Source organism: Mesoplodon densirostris, chromosome 3, assembly GCF_025265405.1.
Source record: "Mesoplodon densirostris isolate mMesDen1 chromosome 3, mMesDen1 primary haplotype, whole genome shotgun sequence".
NCBI lineage: Eukaryota > Metazoa > Chordata > Mammalia > Artiodactyla > Ziphiidae > Mesoplodon > Mesoplodon densirostris.
In genome coordinates, this window is record NC_082663.1 from 18,684,501 (window position 1) to 18,702,893 (window position 18,393).

Below are 18,393 nucleotides of genomic sequence, written 5' to 3' on the forward strand. Positions count from 1 at the left end.
GCATACAAAAATGTTAAATTGAAGTGAACTCCTCTGAGCTGATTTCTTAGGTGAAGGAGAGAATATGGTCTTTGAATGCCTGATAAGGTCACAGACACAATTTCAAGTGCATTTATGGTAAATCCATGTGACAACTCCTACAGCCACTAACCTGCATCTGCCTTTAGGGTAGTCTGTGCAATCTTCTTTGCATGTCTGGGATGGTTGTGGGGACAGCAGAAGCCCTCTGAGAAATGTCACACATGGGAAATAGTAACAATGGATCATATATGAGAGTTTCAAATTGAAACCTAGAAGTGATGAGTAGCTTTATCTTACACATGTGCTAGAAACAAGAAGTTATTATGAAATAAATTGAGTGATTGGCAGTGGTGACTAAAAAATAAAATTTATAATTAAAACTTGTCAGTAAAGCTGGAATCCTTAACTCATTGACCTTAAAACACATATTATAGGACTTTGAGAATTGAAGTTGTTGAATTTCTATTTTATTTAAATTATTAAGAATGATGATACTATAGCTTAACTGTAAATTTATTCTAGTAATAACTTCATAAAGATATTTGTTTCCTAGTTTTATGGAATAACTACTGTAGGTTACTTATAGCCACAAAGGGTACAATTCCTTTTCTCAGAGTCTCTATGGATAGCTACAAAGAATGCAACACATCCCTTTCTGAACCACTTTGAGACTCAGATGCAATACATACTTTGGATAATTTATTTTGAGTGAAGAATGACTATCTGGTATTTGGTGTTACCTCCAGCACTGTGTAGGCGTCTGAATTTGCAATGACAATCAATTATGGTACAAAGTGAGTTATGTACTTAAAGTACAAAGGAATTCCATGAATTCAGGGAAATGCAAAGATTGTAAAATAGTGAAGAATGTTATATATCCTAGATATTTATGTATCTATTCATAAATTTATAATGGAGCAGGAAGAAAAAATAGTTAAGTAGAAAAAAAGGTAAATGAAATTAATTGTATCCTCTACAGTGCAGGTATAATCTTCTGAGTTACAAACAAGATATTTTCATCAACCTGGAGAAAATAAATGTTGAAAATGCCTCATCTCATCAGACAGAATTTTGATTCGCTTACTCACCCACAGGAGACATTTCTGGGACACTAGCAATATAAGGTCCATCCAGAAACTTTGGTTCATTATCATTAATATCCTGCACTTTGATGATGAATTCTGATTCAGGCTCTAGGGGCTTCCTGGTTTCTATATCCACAGCCTGAGCACGAAGTGTGTAGAAAGGTTTTTCTTCTCTATCCAGGCTCCTTATTGCATGAATGTCCCCTGTAGTCTCATCAATGGTAAAAACGGTGCCAGCGCCATCTCCTGAGAGGGTGTATTTAACAGTACCCTCTCCCTTATCTAAGTCAGAATGGAGCTTTAGGGAGAGAGAGAGAGAAAGAGAGACAGAGAAACACCATTAAAGGGATGGCCCCACGTTAAAAAGCCATACCTCCAGTATAATTTACCAGAAAAGTTAAACCAAAATCCTATGTTTTTCTTTCCTTGTTTTCCCACCAATTTTTTGATTATAAACAGTTTTAACACAAAAATAAGTTGAAAAAAATGTATGGTGGACACACACACACACACACACATATATATATATATATATATATATCTCAGAGATTCCACTGTTTACCTTCCAATTTAATCATATAGGTTTTTGACTTATCACATAAATAGATCATATCCTTATCCTTTCATCCATTCTCCTGTCAATCCTTCTTATTTCTCCATGCATTACAGAGGTTAGAAGTACAGCCCCAAATCCATCAATATGCATAAATACAACTATTTTGAACATTTACTTCTTTTATATACTTTGGGGGATAAAATTTTCATAAAATGAAATGCACAACTCTTAAATGTACTTAGAGTTTCATTTTAAATGATTGTTGTATTAAAATAAATTAGTTCATATATATTAAATCATACAACTTCCAAATACTATGAGGCTAGAAATCAGTGACATGAATCCAGTGAGACATATGGTAAAGGAAAAAAAAATCAGAAAACACTGAGCCTTTTCATTTCAAAGGAGAGGAGAGTTTTAGCATACCAGGTCAATTTCAGATATGTACTATAGAGTATCTCATTTTAACAGACTGACTCTCAACCAGTTATTCAGTATTACTCAGGCAAGCAATAGGTAGAATAACTGATTATACTTTCAGATTCACAGGCAAATGGTTAGCCCTAATCCATTCTATATATTTGAAATGTTATAATATAGAAAAATTTTAAATTTCTGCTAAGTTCTTTTGAAATTCAACCCATGTATAATTCACTATAATACAGTATGGAATAAGGCACACATCAATATAATAGGGGAGAGGACCAAAGAGAAGAGAAATTATTATTGTGATACTGTAAATAAGTGTTTTTCAATCTGAAGTCCAAGAATTAATGATAGATGGACATAGCCTTGGAGATCTATAAATTATCCAAGAATAAATTTATATAGATAAATAATATGATATTTCATTATATATAATTCTCTAAGAATATGTGTACTCATAATTTCATAAATAATATAAATTTACATTCTATTTAAATTAAAAAGGATACATATTCTTATAAATAATATTATGTTTATCCAAATGCTGATCTAAAATATTTCAAATTATTCTCAATCATTTAGGTACAGCCATCTGATTTCAATGTTCAAATTTTTATTTTTAAAAGCTCATTCCAGTCAATGGATCAGTCAAAGAAAATTTTTTAAACTTTTAATGTGACCATACCATTTGGGCTGTGACTTAAAATTTTCACACAAGTATAGGTGTTTTGCAAAATTTGGGGTAAAATGAGTTGTTTTTCTTAATGCTTCAACACAACATAAAAGCTTTGAAAATATTTTAAATTATATACTTATCCTTTGCAAATAGGCGTTCTGTGTATTCATATTAGTAATACCAAAACAAAAAAACTCAACTTGGCTACATCTTTTCTCTTAAACTCAACATTATGCTTTAGCTTCCATAAGAGACCTCCCAACTCCACATAATATCAAGTGGTGAAAATCTCCCAGACATCTCCATCTCAACACCAGCACCCAGCTTCAGTCAACAATGAGTAAGCTATAGTGCTGGTCACCCTATGCCAAGCAATTAGCAAGACAGGAACACAACACCACCCATTAGCAGAGAGGCTGTCTAAAAATATAATAAGGCCACAGGCACCCCAAAACACAACACCAGACGTGGACCTGTCCACCAGAAAGACAAGATAGAGACTCAACCACCAGAACACAGGCACTAGTCCCTCCCAACGAGGAAGACTACACAACATACTGAAAAAAATTTAGCCACTGGGGACAGACAACAAAAACAACGGGAACAATAAATCTGCAGCCTGCAAAAAGCAGACCGCAAACACAGTAAGATAAGCAAAATGAGAAGACAGAAAAACACACAGCAGGTGAAGGAGTAAGATAAAAACACAGCAGACCTAACAAATGAAGTGGTAAAAGGCAGTCTACCTGAAAAAGAATTCAGAATAATGATAGTAAAGATGATCCAAAATCTTGGAAATAGAAGAGACAAAATGCAAGAAACAGTTAACAAGGACCTAGAAGAACTAAAGATGAATCAAGCATCGATTAAAAACACAATAAAAGAAATGAAAAATACTCTAGATGGGATCAATAGCAGAATAACTGAGGCAGAAGAATGGATAAGTGACGTGGAAGATAAAATAGTGGAAATAACGGCTGCAGAGCAGAATAAAGAAAAAAGAATGAAAAGAACAAAGGACAGTCACAGAGATCTCTGGGAAAACATTAAATGCACCAACATTCGAATTACAGGGATTCCAGAAGAAGAAAACAAAAAGAAAGGGACAGAGTAAATATTTGAAGAGATTATAGTTGAAAACTTCCCTAATATGGGAAAGAAAATAGTTAATCAAGTCCAGGAGGCACAGAGTCCCATACAGAATAAATCCAAGGAGAAATACGCCAAGACACATATTAATCAAACTGTCAAAAATTAAACACAAAGAAATCATATTAAAAGCAGCAAGAGAAAAACAACAAATAGCACACAAGGGAATCTGCATCAGGTTAACAGCTGATCTCTCAGCAGAAACTCTACAAGCCAGGGGGAGTGGCAGGACATATTTAAAGTGATGAAGGAGAAAAACCTGCAACCAAGATTACTCTACCCAGCAAGGATCTCATTCAGATTTGATGGAGAAATTAAAACCTTTACAGACAAGCAAAAGCTGAGAGAGTTCAGCACCACCAAACCAGGTTTACAACAAATGCTAAAGGAACTTCTCTAGGCAAGAAACACAACAGAAGAAAAATACCTACAATAATGAAACTAAATAATTAAGGAAATGGGAATAGGGACATACATATCAATAATTACCTTAAATGTAAATGGACTAAATGCTCCCACCAAAAGACACAGATTGGCTGAATGGATACAAAAACAAGACCCATATAAATGCTGTCTACAAGAGACCCACTTCAGACCTAGAGACACATACAGATTGAAAGTAAGGGGATGGAAAAATATATTCCATGCAAATGGAAATCTAAAGAAAGCTGGAGTAGCAATTCTTATATCAGACAAAATTGACTTTAAAATAAAGACTATTAGAACAGACAAAGAAGGACACTAGATAATGATCAAGGGGTCAATCCAAGAAGATATAACAATTGTAAATATTTATGCACCCAAAATAGAAGCACCTCAATACATAAGGCAAATACTAACAGCCATAAAAGGGGAAATCGACAGTAACACACTCATAGTAGGGGACTTTAACACCCCACTTTCACTAATGGACAGATCATCCAAAATGTAAATAAATAAGAAACACAAGCTTTAAATGATACATTAAACAAGATGGACTTAATTGATATTTATAGGACATTCCATCCAAAAACAACAGAATACACATTTCTGTCAAGTGCTCATGGAACATTATCCAGGATAGATCATATCTTGGGTCACAAATCAAGCCTTGGTAAATTTAAGAAAATTGAAATTGTATCAAGTATCTTTTCCAACCACAGTGATATGAGACTAGACACAAATTACAGGAAAAGATCTGTAAAAAATATAAACACATGGAGGCTAAACAATACACTACTTAATAACGAAATGATCACTGAAGAAATCAAAGGGTGGAATAAAAAAATACTTAGAAACAAATGACAATGGAGACACGATGATCCAAAACCTATGGGATGCAGCAAAAGCAGTCCTAAGGGGTAAGTTTATAACAATACAATCCCACCTTAAGAAACAGGAAACAACTTGAGTAAACAACATAACCCTGCACCTAGAGCAATTAGAGAAAGAAGAACAAAAAAACCCAAAAGTTAGCAGAAGGAAATAAATCATAAAGATCAGATCAGAAATAAATGAAAAAGAAATGAAGGAAATGATAGCAAAGAACAATAAAACTAAAAGCTGGTTCTTTGAGAAGATAAACAAAATTGATAAACCATTAGCCAGACTCATCAAGAAAAAAAGGGAGAAGACTCAAATCAATAGAATTAGAAATGAAAAAGGAGAAGTAACAACTGACACTGCAGAAATACAAAAGATCATGAGAGATTACTACAGGAAACTCTATGCCAATAAAATGGACAACCTGGAAGCAATGGACAAATTCTTAGAAAAGCACAACCTGCCAAGACTGACTCAGGAAGAAATAGAAAATATGAATAGACCAAACACAAGCACTGAAATTGAAACTGTGATTAAAAATCTTCCAACAAACAAAAGCCCAGGACCAGATGGCTTCACAGGCGAATTCTATCAAACATTTAGAGAAGAGCTAACACCTATCCTTCTCAAACTCTTCCAAAATATAGCAGAGGGAGGAGTACTCCCAAACTCATTCTATGAGGCCACCATCACATTGATACCAAAACCAGGCAAGGATGTCACAAAGAAAGAAAACTACAGGCCAATATCACTGATGAACATAGATGCAAAAATCCTCAACAAAATTCTAGCCAACAGAATGCAACAGCACATTAAAAGGATCATACACCATGATCAAGGGGGGTTTATTCCAGGAATGCAAGGATTCTTCAATATATGCAAATCAGTCGATGTGATACACCATATTAACCAATTGAAGGAGAAAAACCATATGATCATCTCAATAGATGCAGAGAAATCTTTCGACAAAATTCAACACACATTTATGACAAAAACCCTGCAGGAAGTAGGCATAGATGGAACTTTCCTCAACATAATAAAAGCCATATATGTCAAACCCACAGCCAACATTGTCATCAATGGTGAAAAACTGCAACAATTTCCACAAAGATCAGGAACAAGAAAAGGCTGCCCACTCTCACCATTCTTATTCAACCTAGTTTTGGAAGTTTTGGCCACAGCAATCAGAGAAGAAAGGGAAATACAAGGAATCCAAATTGGAAAAGAAGAAGTAAAGCTGTCACTATTTGCAGATGACATGATACTATACATAAAGAATCCTAAAGATGCTACCAGAAAACTACTAGAGCTAATCAATGAATTTGGTAATGTAACAGGTTAAAAAATTAATGCATAGAAATCTCTGGCATTCCTATATACTAATAATGAAAAATCTGAAAGTGAAATCAAGAAATCACTCCCATTTACCATTGCAACAAAAAGAATAAAATATCGAGGGATAAACCTAACTAAGGAGACAAAATACCTGTATGCAGAAAATTATAAGACAGTGATGAAAGAAATAAAAGATGATACAAATAGATGGAGAGGTATATCATGTTCCTGGATTGGAAGAATCAATACTGTGAAAATGACTCTACTACCCAAAGCAATCTACAGATTCAATGCAATCCCTATCAAACTACCATTGGCATTTTTCACAGAACTAGAACAAAAAATTTCAAAATTTCTTTGGGAAAACAAAAGACCCAGAATAGCCAAAGCAATCTTGAGAACGAAAAACGGAGCTGGAGGAATCAGGCTCCCTGACTTCAGACTATACTACAAAGCTACAGTAATCAAGACAGTGTGGTACTGGGACAAAAACAGAAATATATATCAATGGAACAGGGTAGAAAGCCCAGAGATAAACCCACACACATATGGTCACCTTATCTTTGATAAAGGAGGCAGGAATGTACAGTGGAGAAAGGACAGCCTCTTCAATAAGTGGTGCTGGGAAAACTGGACAGGGACATGTAAAAGTATGAGATTAGATCATTCCCTAACACCATACACAAAAATAAGCTCAAAATGGACTAAAGACCTAAATGTAAGGCCAGAAAGTGTCAAACTCTTAGTGGAAAACATAGGCAGAAAACTCTATGACATAAAGCACAGCAAGATCCTTTTGGACCCACCTCCTAGATAAATGGAAATAAAAACAAAGATAAACAAATGGGACCTAATGAAACTTCAAAGCTTTTGCACAGCAAAGGAAACCATAAACAAGACCAAAAGACAACCCTCAGAATGGGAGAAAATATTTGCAAATGAAGCAACTGACAAAGGATTAATCTCCAAAATTTATAAACAGCTCATGCAGCTCAATAGCAAAAAAACAAACAACCCAATCCAAAAATGGGCCGAAGACTTAAATAGACATTTCTCCAAAGAAGATATACAGACTGCCAACAAACACATGAACGAATGCTCAATATCATTTATCATTAGAGAAATGCAAATCAAAACTACAATGAGATATCATCTCACACCAGTCAGAATGGCCATCATCAAAAAATCTAGAAACAATAAATGCTGGAGAGGGTGTGGAGAAAAGGGAACACTCTTGCACTGCTGGTGGGAATGTGAATTGGTACAGCCACTATGGAGAACAGTATGGAGGTTCCCTAAAAAACTAAAAATAGAACTACCATATGACCCAGCAATCCCACTACTAGGCATATACCCTGAGAAAACCATAATTCAAAAAGAGACATGTACCAAAATGTTCATTGCAGCTCTATTCACAATAGCCCGCAGATGGAAACAACCTAAGTTTCCATCATTGGATGAATGGGTAAAGAAGATGTGGCACATATATACAATGGAATATTACTCAGCCATAAAAAGAAATGAAACTGAGCTATTTGTAATAAGGTGTATAGACCTAGAGTCTGTCATACAGAGTGAAGTAAGTCAGAAAGAGAAAGACAAATACCGTATGCTAACACATATATATGGAATTTAAGAAAAAAGAAGTCATGAAGAACCTAGGGGTAAAACAGAAAGAAAGACACAGACCTACTTGAGAATGGACTTGAGGATATGGGGAGGGGGAAGGGTAAGCTGTGACAAAGCGAAAGAGAGGCATGGACATATATACACTACCAAACGTAAGGTAGATAGATAGTGGGAAGCAGCCGCATAGCACAGGGAGATCAGCTCAGTGCTTTGTGACCGCCTGGAGGGGTGGGATAGGGAGGGTGGGAGGGAGGGAGACGCAAGAGGGAAGGGATGTGGGAACAGATGTATATGTATGACTGATTCACTTTGTTATAAAGCAGAAACTAATAAAAAGAAAAAAAAGATGTTGTGGCTAAAAAAATACAGAATAATAAAAAAAAAATAATAAAGAGCATAAGCAAAGGATTTGTATTGGGTAAATGATATAATTTATACAATAAGAAAACTATAAGGGGGTACAAGGTTTTGATTTTTCTTTAAAGTTTCTGCATATTTTACTGAAGTGTAAGGAAAAATGCAAAGAATGACAGGAAGAAGTTTTTTCCTCCCAATATTTTATGAACTGCTGTGAAGCATAGGAAGTTTCAAGCATAAAATCAATCTGTAGAGAAATGTTCTTTGAACTTAGGAATTTCAAATTACAATTTTCATCCATACTATTAAAGATATTCAACACATGAACATTTGCTTTTACTTTCAAATGTATCTAAAGATATGAGACAAGCAAAAGCCCAATGCAAAAGCAATGTCTTTATAAACTGGATCCATTTTGCCAATGGCTCCAAAGAATATGTGGTAATATTGTGGAAACAAGTGAAAATTCTAAGTAGGTTTTTACAATGTAATCCAAGTAGAGTCATCAAAAAAATTTTTCATTTAGCCAAAATCAGAACTGTTTTCTTTTCAAACTGACATAAGAATAAAAAAGCAAATGTCTTTTCAGCTCTATTCAAGATCCAAATTAAATTCAGTTGCTGCTACTTTTTACACTTTTACCTTTTCCTTCTAATTTAAATTTTGGTTTTTCAGAGATTAAATTTTCAGAAGAAATATGTGAAAATATGTTAAATTTGAACTGAAAATGAGCTTGATGAATGTAAAATTCTTGAGAGGATTAGAATGGTTACAACAGTTCATTGCAGGTTAATACCTTAAAGAAGATCACCTGCAGTACCCAGCATTGACAGGCAATGTTAAAAATTAGTTATTCAGTACCAAATGTAAAATGAATGGCTAGTGGGAAGCTGCTGAATAGCACAGGGAGATCAGCTTGATGCTTTTGGACCACCTACAGGGGTGGGATAGGGAAGGTGTAAGGGAGGCTCAAGAGGGACAGGATATGGGGATATATGGATTCATATAGCTGATTCACTCTGTTGTACAACAGAAACTAACACAACATTGTAAAGCAATTATACTCCAATAAAGGTATTTTTTAAATAAATAAATAAAATAAAATTAGTTATTCAGTATTGATTGAGTCCAGTACATGGGTGACTAGCTAAAAGTATTGGTATTTATGCAACGTCAATTCTAATGTTAAATAAATGATGTTGGCCTGATGTTGGGTAATGTAGAATTTGCTTTGTATCACATATAAAATAATTTGAATAGAGAACATATATAACATAATAGTTTATGTTGTAAACTAACATAAAAATCCCTATCACCCCCTTACTTAGAGATAACTTCTTTTATCATTTTACACACTTTCCATTATATATACACATATATTCATATATAAATGAAAGGGTATACATATAGAAATATGTTTGTATATGTTTTATATGTATATATAATATTATCTGATTATAAATACATATATACATGATATAAAAATGAGAAACGAGTCAACATTTTCAATAAAAATATACCATAATCATTTTCAATATAATTTGAAATTTTTCAGAATTATTTTTTAATATCTGTATTGCATTTGTTCAAAGGAAATTGAATGATTCAATGGGTTTTGCTTATCCTTTTATAAACAAAGTGATGAATATGTGTGTGTTGTCTTAATTCCTTAAATAAACAGGTAAATATAAATAGAAGGGTAATTATAAAGACCAAAAATGTAACTTTTATGAATCAAAAAATTGTGAATCTTGAATGATTCCAGAACTTGATGTCTACAGATGAAATTGGTTTCTTAAATTTTTAGCAATGCAACTCAGGCTTAGCTTACATTATGAAGCTACTTCTCAGTTTTATTTGCATTTAGCAGGTGGGAGGGTTACAGAAGGATTCACTTGCTGAATCTTTGGGTTGTGTTAACTATGAACAATCACAGGATGCCATTTTACATGGTGGCTTTAATCTCCATGTAAGATAACAATCCACAAGGATAAAATTATTTTCCTTTATAGTGATTTAAAAATAATGCAAGAAATATTTCTTATTCTGATTATTTAAAAAAAAAACTGTTTCTGAGTAGGTACTGACTATATTTACTGACTGAAGCAGCTAAATCCAATAATACCATCTTTTAGTATTGACACTTAAAATAAAATTTCTCCCAGAGAGTTCCATAAATGATAGCTATAGAAATATGCACTGTCCAGGCAGTTGTTTTCTGGAAGTGGTGTTGTTATTTTCTGATGTTTTCCAAGTCATCTCAGATGGAGCGTGAAAATGAGATGCCAAGAGAGGCTTAAAAAAGATACCGAGGACTAGCTTCGGCGTGTAAGCAAACCTGAACTCCAGCGTCTAAAAGTTTTGAGAAAGCTAATCTAAAGTTAAGTGTTTACTAACATCTCTCAGATTATATTTTAGAAACTGCTGCAGAAAAAAAGAAATGTATTCTTATTTTCTCTGTGTTGAAAAGTGCACATAAAATGGGAAATACTTTTCATATCACTATACCCAGCAATTATTTTATTTCCATTTGCTATTTGCCTGGTTAAGGGTGCTTACAGGCATGCGGAAGGTATGGAGGATGTTGGGAGGAGAAATGGATGATTCTGAAAAGTTTTTGCTAGAAAATCAAAAACTGTGTTAACAGGTTATTTCATTTGATGTATATACCTTCAAATTACTTTTTTATAAGTATGAATTTATTTCATCTATTTAAGTTAATCACAGGTATTTTAATCAAAGTACTACATTGAAATGGCTAAAATCAGAGTATAGATGAGCTTGTAATGTACAATTTTACCTTCCTTTTCTCAGTCTCATTCACCAGGGAAATCATGTTTTAACTGTTTCTGTTGAATTCTTATTTTAAAAAATGTGGATATTTGTTAAATAAAAAATGTTATAATAGTATTTCTTTTATCAATTTGAATAATACTTATTGACTTGCAAACTCCAGCCCACCTCTTTTTTTTCCAATAGAGTTGTAGTATCACTTATTTTACTTGTTATCAATGAAACACTGGTCTGAATAGTATATGTGTACTTTGGGTCTAAATTCAGTTCAATCATACAATGTAACTGTGGTTCTCTATTTTCTACTGTTATAACATTAACACCTTTACAGTCCCCTTAAACTCCTTCCTTTTCTCATCCCTGAATTTCATTGCCTGTATTATACAGAATTAAGTGTAAAGTTTTGTCAATTTGGTCTATTTATTTATTTATTGGTCTCTTTTTTAAAAGTAAACTCTAATGGTTAATTTTATGTATTAGTTTGACTGGGCTACAGGATGCCCAGACATTTGGTCAAAGACTATTCTTGGTATATCAGTGAAGATACTCCTGGATTAGAATAACATCTGAATCAATAGACAAAGTAAAGAGGATTCAAGGAAGATGACAGAAGAGTAAGACGCAGAGATCACCTTTCTCCCCACAGATACATCAGAAATTCATCTACACGTGGAACAACTCCTACAGAACACCCACTGAACGCTGACAGAAGACCTCAGACCCCCCAAAAGGCAAGAAACTCCCCAAGTACTGGGGTAGGGCAAAAGAAAAAAGAATAAACAGAGATGAAAGGATAGGGACGGGACCTGCACCAGTGGGAGGGAGCCGTGAAGGAGGAAAGGTTTCCACACACTAGATGCCCCTTCGTGGGCAGAGACTGCGGGTGGCAGAGGGGGAAAGCTTTGGAGTAGCAGAGGAGAGCACAGCAACAGGGGTGTGGAGGGCAAAGCGGAGAGTTTCCCGCACAGAGGATCGGTGCGGACCAGCACTCACCAGCCCGAGAGGCTTGTCTGCTCGGCCGGGGCGGGCGGGGCTGGGAGCTGAGGCTCGGGTTTCAGGTTTCAGTCGGAGCGCAGGGAGAGGACTGGGGCTGGCGGCAGGAAGAGAGCCTGAAGGGGTTAGTGCACCACGGCTAGCCCAGAGGGAGTCCGGGAAAAAGTCTGGAGCTGCCGAACAGGCAAGAGACTTTTTCTTCCCTCCTTGTTTACTGGTGCGTGAGGAGAGGGCATTAAGAGAGCTGCTTAAAGGAGCTCCAGAGACGGGCGTGAGCCGCGGCTAAAAGCGCTGACCCCAGAAACGGGCGTGGGACGCTGGGTTGCTGCTGCCACCACCAAGAGGCCTGTGTGTGAGCGCAGGTCACTGTCCATGCCCCCTTTCCGGGGAACCTGAGCAGCCTGCCACTGCTGGGGTCCCAGGATCCAGGGACGGCTTCCCCTGGAAAGTGCACAGCACGCCTCGGGCTAGTGTAATGTCAGGCCGGCCTCTGCCGGCACAGGCTCGGCACTCCTCCGTACCCCTACCTCCCCCCGTCCTGAGTGAGCCAGAGCCCCCGAAGCAGCTACTCCTTTAACCCCATCCTTTCTAAGTGAAGAACAGACGCCCTCCATCGACCTACACACAGAGGCAGGGCCAAATCCAAAGCTGAGACCCAGGAGCTGTGCAAACAAAGAAGTGAAAGGGAAATCTCTCCCAGCAGCCTCAGGAGCAGTGGATTAAAGCTCCACAATCAACTTGATGTACCCTGCATCTGTGGAATACATGAATAGAAAACAAATCAACCCAAATTGAGGAGGTGGACTTTGAGAACAAGATTTAAGATTTTTTCCCCTTTTCCTCTTTTTACAATGAATTATCCCAAATTGAGGAGGTGGAATTGAGAGCAAGATTTACGATTTTTTCCCCCTTGTTCCCTTTTTGTGAATGTGTATGTGTATGCTTCCGTGTGAGATTTTCTCTGTATAGCTTTGCTTCCACCATTTGTCCAAGGGTTTTATATGTCCGTTTTTATTTTTATTTTTAATAATTACTTTTTTATTTTAATAACGCTATTATATTTTATCATACTGTATTCTATTTTACATTATCTTCTCTCTTTCTCTTTTTCCTATCTTCCCTCCTCCCTCCCTCCCTCCCTCCCTCACTTCTTTCTTTCTTTCTTTCTTTCTCTCTTTCTTTCTTCTACTAATGCTTTCTTTCTACTTTTTCTCCCTTTTATTCTGAGCTGGGTGGATGAAAGGCTCTTGGTGCTGCAGCCAGTAGTCAGTGCTGTGCCTCTAAAGTGGGAGAGCCAACTTCAGGACACTTGTCCACAAGGGACCTCCCAGCTCCACATAATATCAAACGGTGAAAATCTCCCAGAGATCTCCATCTCAACACCAGCACCCAGCTTCAGTCAACGACAAACAAGCTACAGTGCTGGTCACCCTATGCAGAGCAACTAGCAAGACAGGAACACAACACCACCCATTAGCAGACAGGCTGCCTAAAAATATAATAAGGCCACAGACACCCCAAAACACATCACAAGACGTGGACCTGTCCACCAGAAAGAAAAGATCGAACATCATCCACCAGAACACAGGCACTAGTCCCCTCCACCAGGAAGCCTACACAACCCACTGAAACAACCTTAGCCACTGGGGACACCAAAAACAACGGGAACTACGAACCTGCAGCCTGCAAAAAGGAGACCACAACACAGTATGATAAGCAAAATGAGAAGACAGAAAATCACACAGCAGGTGAAGGAACAAGATAAAAACCCACCAGACCTAAGAAATGAAGAGGAAATAGACAGACTACCTGAAAAATAATTCAGAATAGTGATAGTAAAGATGATCCAAAATCTTGGAACTAGAATAGACAAAATGCAAGAAACAGTTAACAAGGACCTAGAAGAACTAAAGATGAATCAATTATTGATTAAAACACAATAAATGAAATGAAAAATACTCTAGATGGTATCAATAGCAGAATAACTGAGGCAGAAGAACGGATAAGTGACGTGGAAGACAAAATAGTAGAAATAACGGCTGCAGAGCAGAATAAAGAAAAAAATGAAAAGAACTGAGGACAGTCTCAGAGACCTCTGGGAAAACACTAAATGCACCAACATTCGATTTATAGGGTTTCCAGAAGAAGAAGAGAAAAAGAAAGTGACTGAGAAAATATTTGAAGAGATTATAGTTGAAAACTTCCTTAATAAGGGAAAGGAAATAGTTAATCAAGTCCAAGAGGGACAGAGAGTCCCATACAGAATAAATCCAAGGAGAAATATGCCAAGACACATATTAATCAAACTGTCAAAAATTAAACACAAAGAAAACATATTAAAAGCAGCAAGGAAAAACAACAAATAACACACAAGGGAATCCCCATCAGGTTAACAGCTGATCTCTCAGCAGAAACTCTACAAGCCAGAAGGGAGAGGTAGGACATATTTAAAGTGATGAAGGAGAAAAACCTGCAACCAAGATTACTCTACCCAGCAAGGATCTCATTCAGATTTGATGGAGAAATTAAAACTTTTACAGATAAGCAAAAGCTGAGAGAGTTCGGCACCACCAAACCAGCTTTACAACAAATGCTAAGGGAACTTCTCTAGGCAAGAAACACAACAGAAGAAAAATACCTACAATAATGAAACTAAATAATTAAGGAAATGGGAATAGGGACATACATATCAATAATTACCTTAAATGTAAATGGACTAAATGCTCCCACCAAAAGACACAGATTGGCTGAATGGATACAAAAACAAGACCCATATAAATGCTGTCTACAAGAGACCCACTTCAGACCTAGAGACACATACAGATTGAAAGTAAGGGGATGGAAAAATATATTCCATGCAAATGGAAATCTAAAGAAAGCTGGAGTAGCAATTCTTATATCAGACAAAATTGACTTTAAAATAAAGACTATTAGAACAGACAAAGAAGGACACTAGATAATGATCAAGGGGTCAATCCAAGAAGATATGACAATTGTAAATATTTATGCACCCAAAATAGAAGCACCTCAATACATAAGGCAAATACTAACAGCCATAAAAGGGGAAATCGACAGTAACACACTCATAGTAGGGGACTTTAACACCCCACTTTCACCAATGGACAGATCATCCAAAATGTAAATAAATAAGAAACACAAGCTTTAAATGATACATTAAACAAGATGGACTTAATTGATATTTATAGCGCATTCCATACAAGAACAACAGAATACACATTTTTCTAAAGTGCTCATGGAACATTCTCCAGGATAGATCATATCTTGGGTCACAAATCAAGCCTTGGTAAATTTAAGAATATTGAAATTGTATCAAATATCTTTTCCGACCACAATGCTATGAGACTAGACATCAATTACAGGAAAAAACCTGCAAAAAATACAGACACATGGATGCTAAACAATACACTACTTAATAACGAAGTGATCAGTGAAGAAATCATAGAGGAAATAAAAAAATACCTAGAAACAAATGACAGTGGAGACACGATGACCCAAAACCTATGGGACACAGCAAAAACAGTTCTAAGGGGTAAGTTTATAGCAATACAATCTCAACTTAAGAAACAGGAAACATCTCAAGTAAACAACCTCACGCTGCATGTAAAGCAATTAGAGAAAGAAGCAAAGAAATCCCCCAAAGTTAGCAGAAGGAAAAAAATTCATAAAGATCAGATCAGAAATATATGAAAAAGAAATGATGGAATCTATAACACAGATCAATAAAACTAAAGGCTGGTTCTTTGAGAAGATAAACAAAATTGATAAACCATTAGCCAGACTCATCAAGAAAATAAGGGAGAAGACTGAAATCAATAGAATTAGAAAGGAAAAATGAGAAGTAACAACTGACACTTCAGAAATACAAAAGATCATGAGAGATTACTACAAGCAACTCTATGCCAATAAAATGGACAACCTGGAAGCAATGGACAAAGTCTTAGAAATGCGCAACCTGCCAAGACTGAATCAGGAAGAAATAGAAAATATGAATAGACCAATCACAAGCACTGAAATTGAAACTGTGGTTAAAAATCTTCCAACAAACAAAAGCCCAGGACCAGATGGCTTCACAGGCGAATTCTATCAAACATTTAGAGAAGAGCTAACACCCATCCTTCTCAAACTCTTCCAAACAATTTCAGAGGAAGGAACACTCCCAAACTCATTCTATGAGGCCACCATCACCTTGATACTAAAACCAGGCAAGGATGTCACAAAGAAAGAAAACTACAGGCCAATATCACTGATGAACATAGATGCAAAAATCCTCAACAAAATACTAGCAAACAGAATCCAACAGCACATTAAAAGGATCATACACTATGATCAAGAGGGGTTTATTCCAGGAATGCAAGGATCCTTCAATATACACAAATAAATCAATGTGATACACCATATTAACAAATTGAAGGAGAAAAACCGTATGATAATCTCAATAGATGTAGAGAAAGCTTTCAACAAAATTCAACACACATTTATGATAGAAACCCTGCAGAAAGTAGACATAGAGGGAACTTTCCTCAACATTATAAAGGCCATATATGACAAACCCACAGCCAACATTGTCCTCAATGGTGAAAAAATGAAACCATTTCCACTAAGATCAGGAACAAGACAAGGCTGCCCACGCTCACCATTCTTATTCAACATAGCTTTGGAAGTTTTAGCCAAAGCAATCAGAGAAGAAAAGGAAATAAAAGGAATCCAAATTGAAAAAGAAGAAGTAAAACTGTCACTATTTGCAGATGACATGATACTATTCATAGAGAATCCTAAAGATGCTACCAGAAAACTACTAGATCTAATCAATGAATTTGGTAAGTAGCAGGATACAAAATTAATGCACAGTAACCTCTGGCAATCCTATACACTAATGATGAAAAATCTGAAGTTGAAATCAAGAAAACCCTCCCATTTACCATTGCAACAAAAAGAATAAAATATCTAGGAATAAATCTACCTAAGGAGACAAAAGACTTGTATGCAGAAGATTGTAAGACACTAATGAAAGAAATTTAAAATAATACAAATAGATGGAGAGATATACCATGTTTCTGGACTGGAAGAATCAATATTGTGAAAATGACTCTACTACCCAAAGCAATCTACAGACTCAATGCAATCCTTATCAATCAACCACTGGCAATTTTCACAGAACTAGAACAAAAAAAATTCTAATTTTGTTTGGAAACACAAAAGACCTCGAATAGGCAAAGCAATCTTGAGAATGAAAAACGGAGCTGGAGGAATCAGGCTCCCTGACTTCAGACTATACTACAAAGCTACAGTAATCAAGACAGTGTGGTACTGGCACAAAAACAGAAATATATATCAATGGAACAGGATAGAAAGCCCAGAGATAAACCCACACACATATGGTCAACTTATCTTTGATAAAGGAGGCAGGAATGTACAGTGGAGAAAGGACATCCTCTTAAATAAGTGGTGCTGCGAGAACTGGACAGGGACATGTAAAAGTATGAGGTTAGATCATTCCCTAACACCATACACAAAAATAAGCTCAAAATGAATTAAAGACCTAAATGTAAGGCCAGAAACTATCAAACTCTTAGTGGTAAACATAGGCAGAACACTCTATGACATAAAGCACAGCAAGATCCTTTTGGACCCACCTCCTAGATAAATGGAAATAAAAACAAAGATAAACAAATGGGACCTAATGAAACTTCAAAGCTTTTGCACAGCAAAGCAAACCATAAACAAGACCAAAAGACAACCCTCAGAATGGGAGAAAATATTTGCAAATGAAGCAACTGACAAAGGATTAATCTCCAAAATTTATAAGCAGCTCATGCAGCTCAATAGCAAAAAAAACAAACAACCCAATCCAAAAATGGGCAGAAGACTTAAATAGACATTTCTCCAAAGAAGATATACAGACTGCCAACAAACACATGAACGAATGCTCAATATTATTTATCATTAGAGAAATGCAAATCAAAACTACAATGAGATATCATCTCACACCAGTCAGAATGGCCATCATCAAAAAATCTAGAAACAATAAATGCTGGAGAGGGTGTGGAGAA

The 18,393-nt window shown here is 36.0% G+C and overlaps 1 protein-coding gene across 2 annotated transcripts in view; it reads right to left on the bottom strand.

Annotated features, from left to right (window-relative positions):
* The window catches only part of CDH12 (cadherin 12), a 295,800-nt gene that overhangs the window by 197,279 nt on the left and 80,128 nt on the right, over positions 1 to 18,393 (bottom strand). For both annotated transcript variants that reach the window (XM_060091603.1, XM_060091602.1), the window contains exon 2: positions 1,110 to 1,404. In XM_060091603.1, coding sequence (XP_059947586.1) covers positions 1,110 to 1,404 — 295 coding nt within the window. The remainder of the gene's footprint in view (positions 1 to 1,109; positions 1,405 to 18,393) is intronic.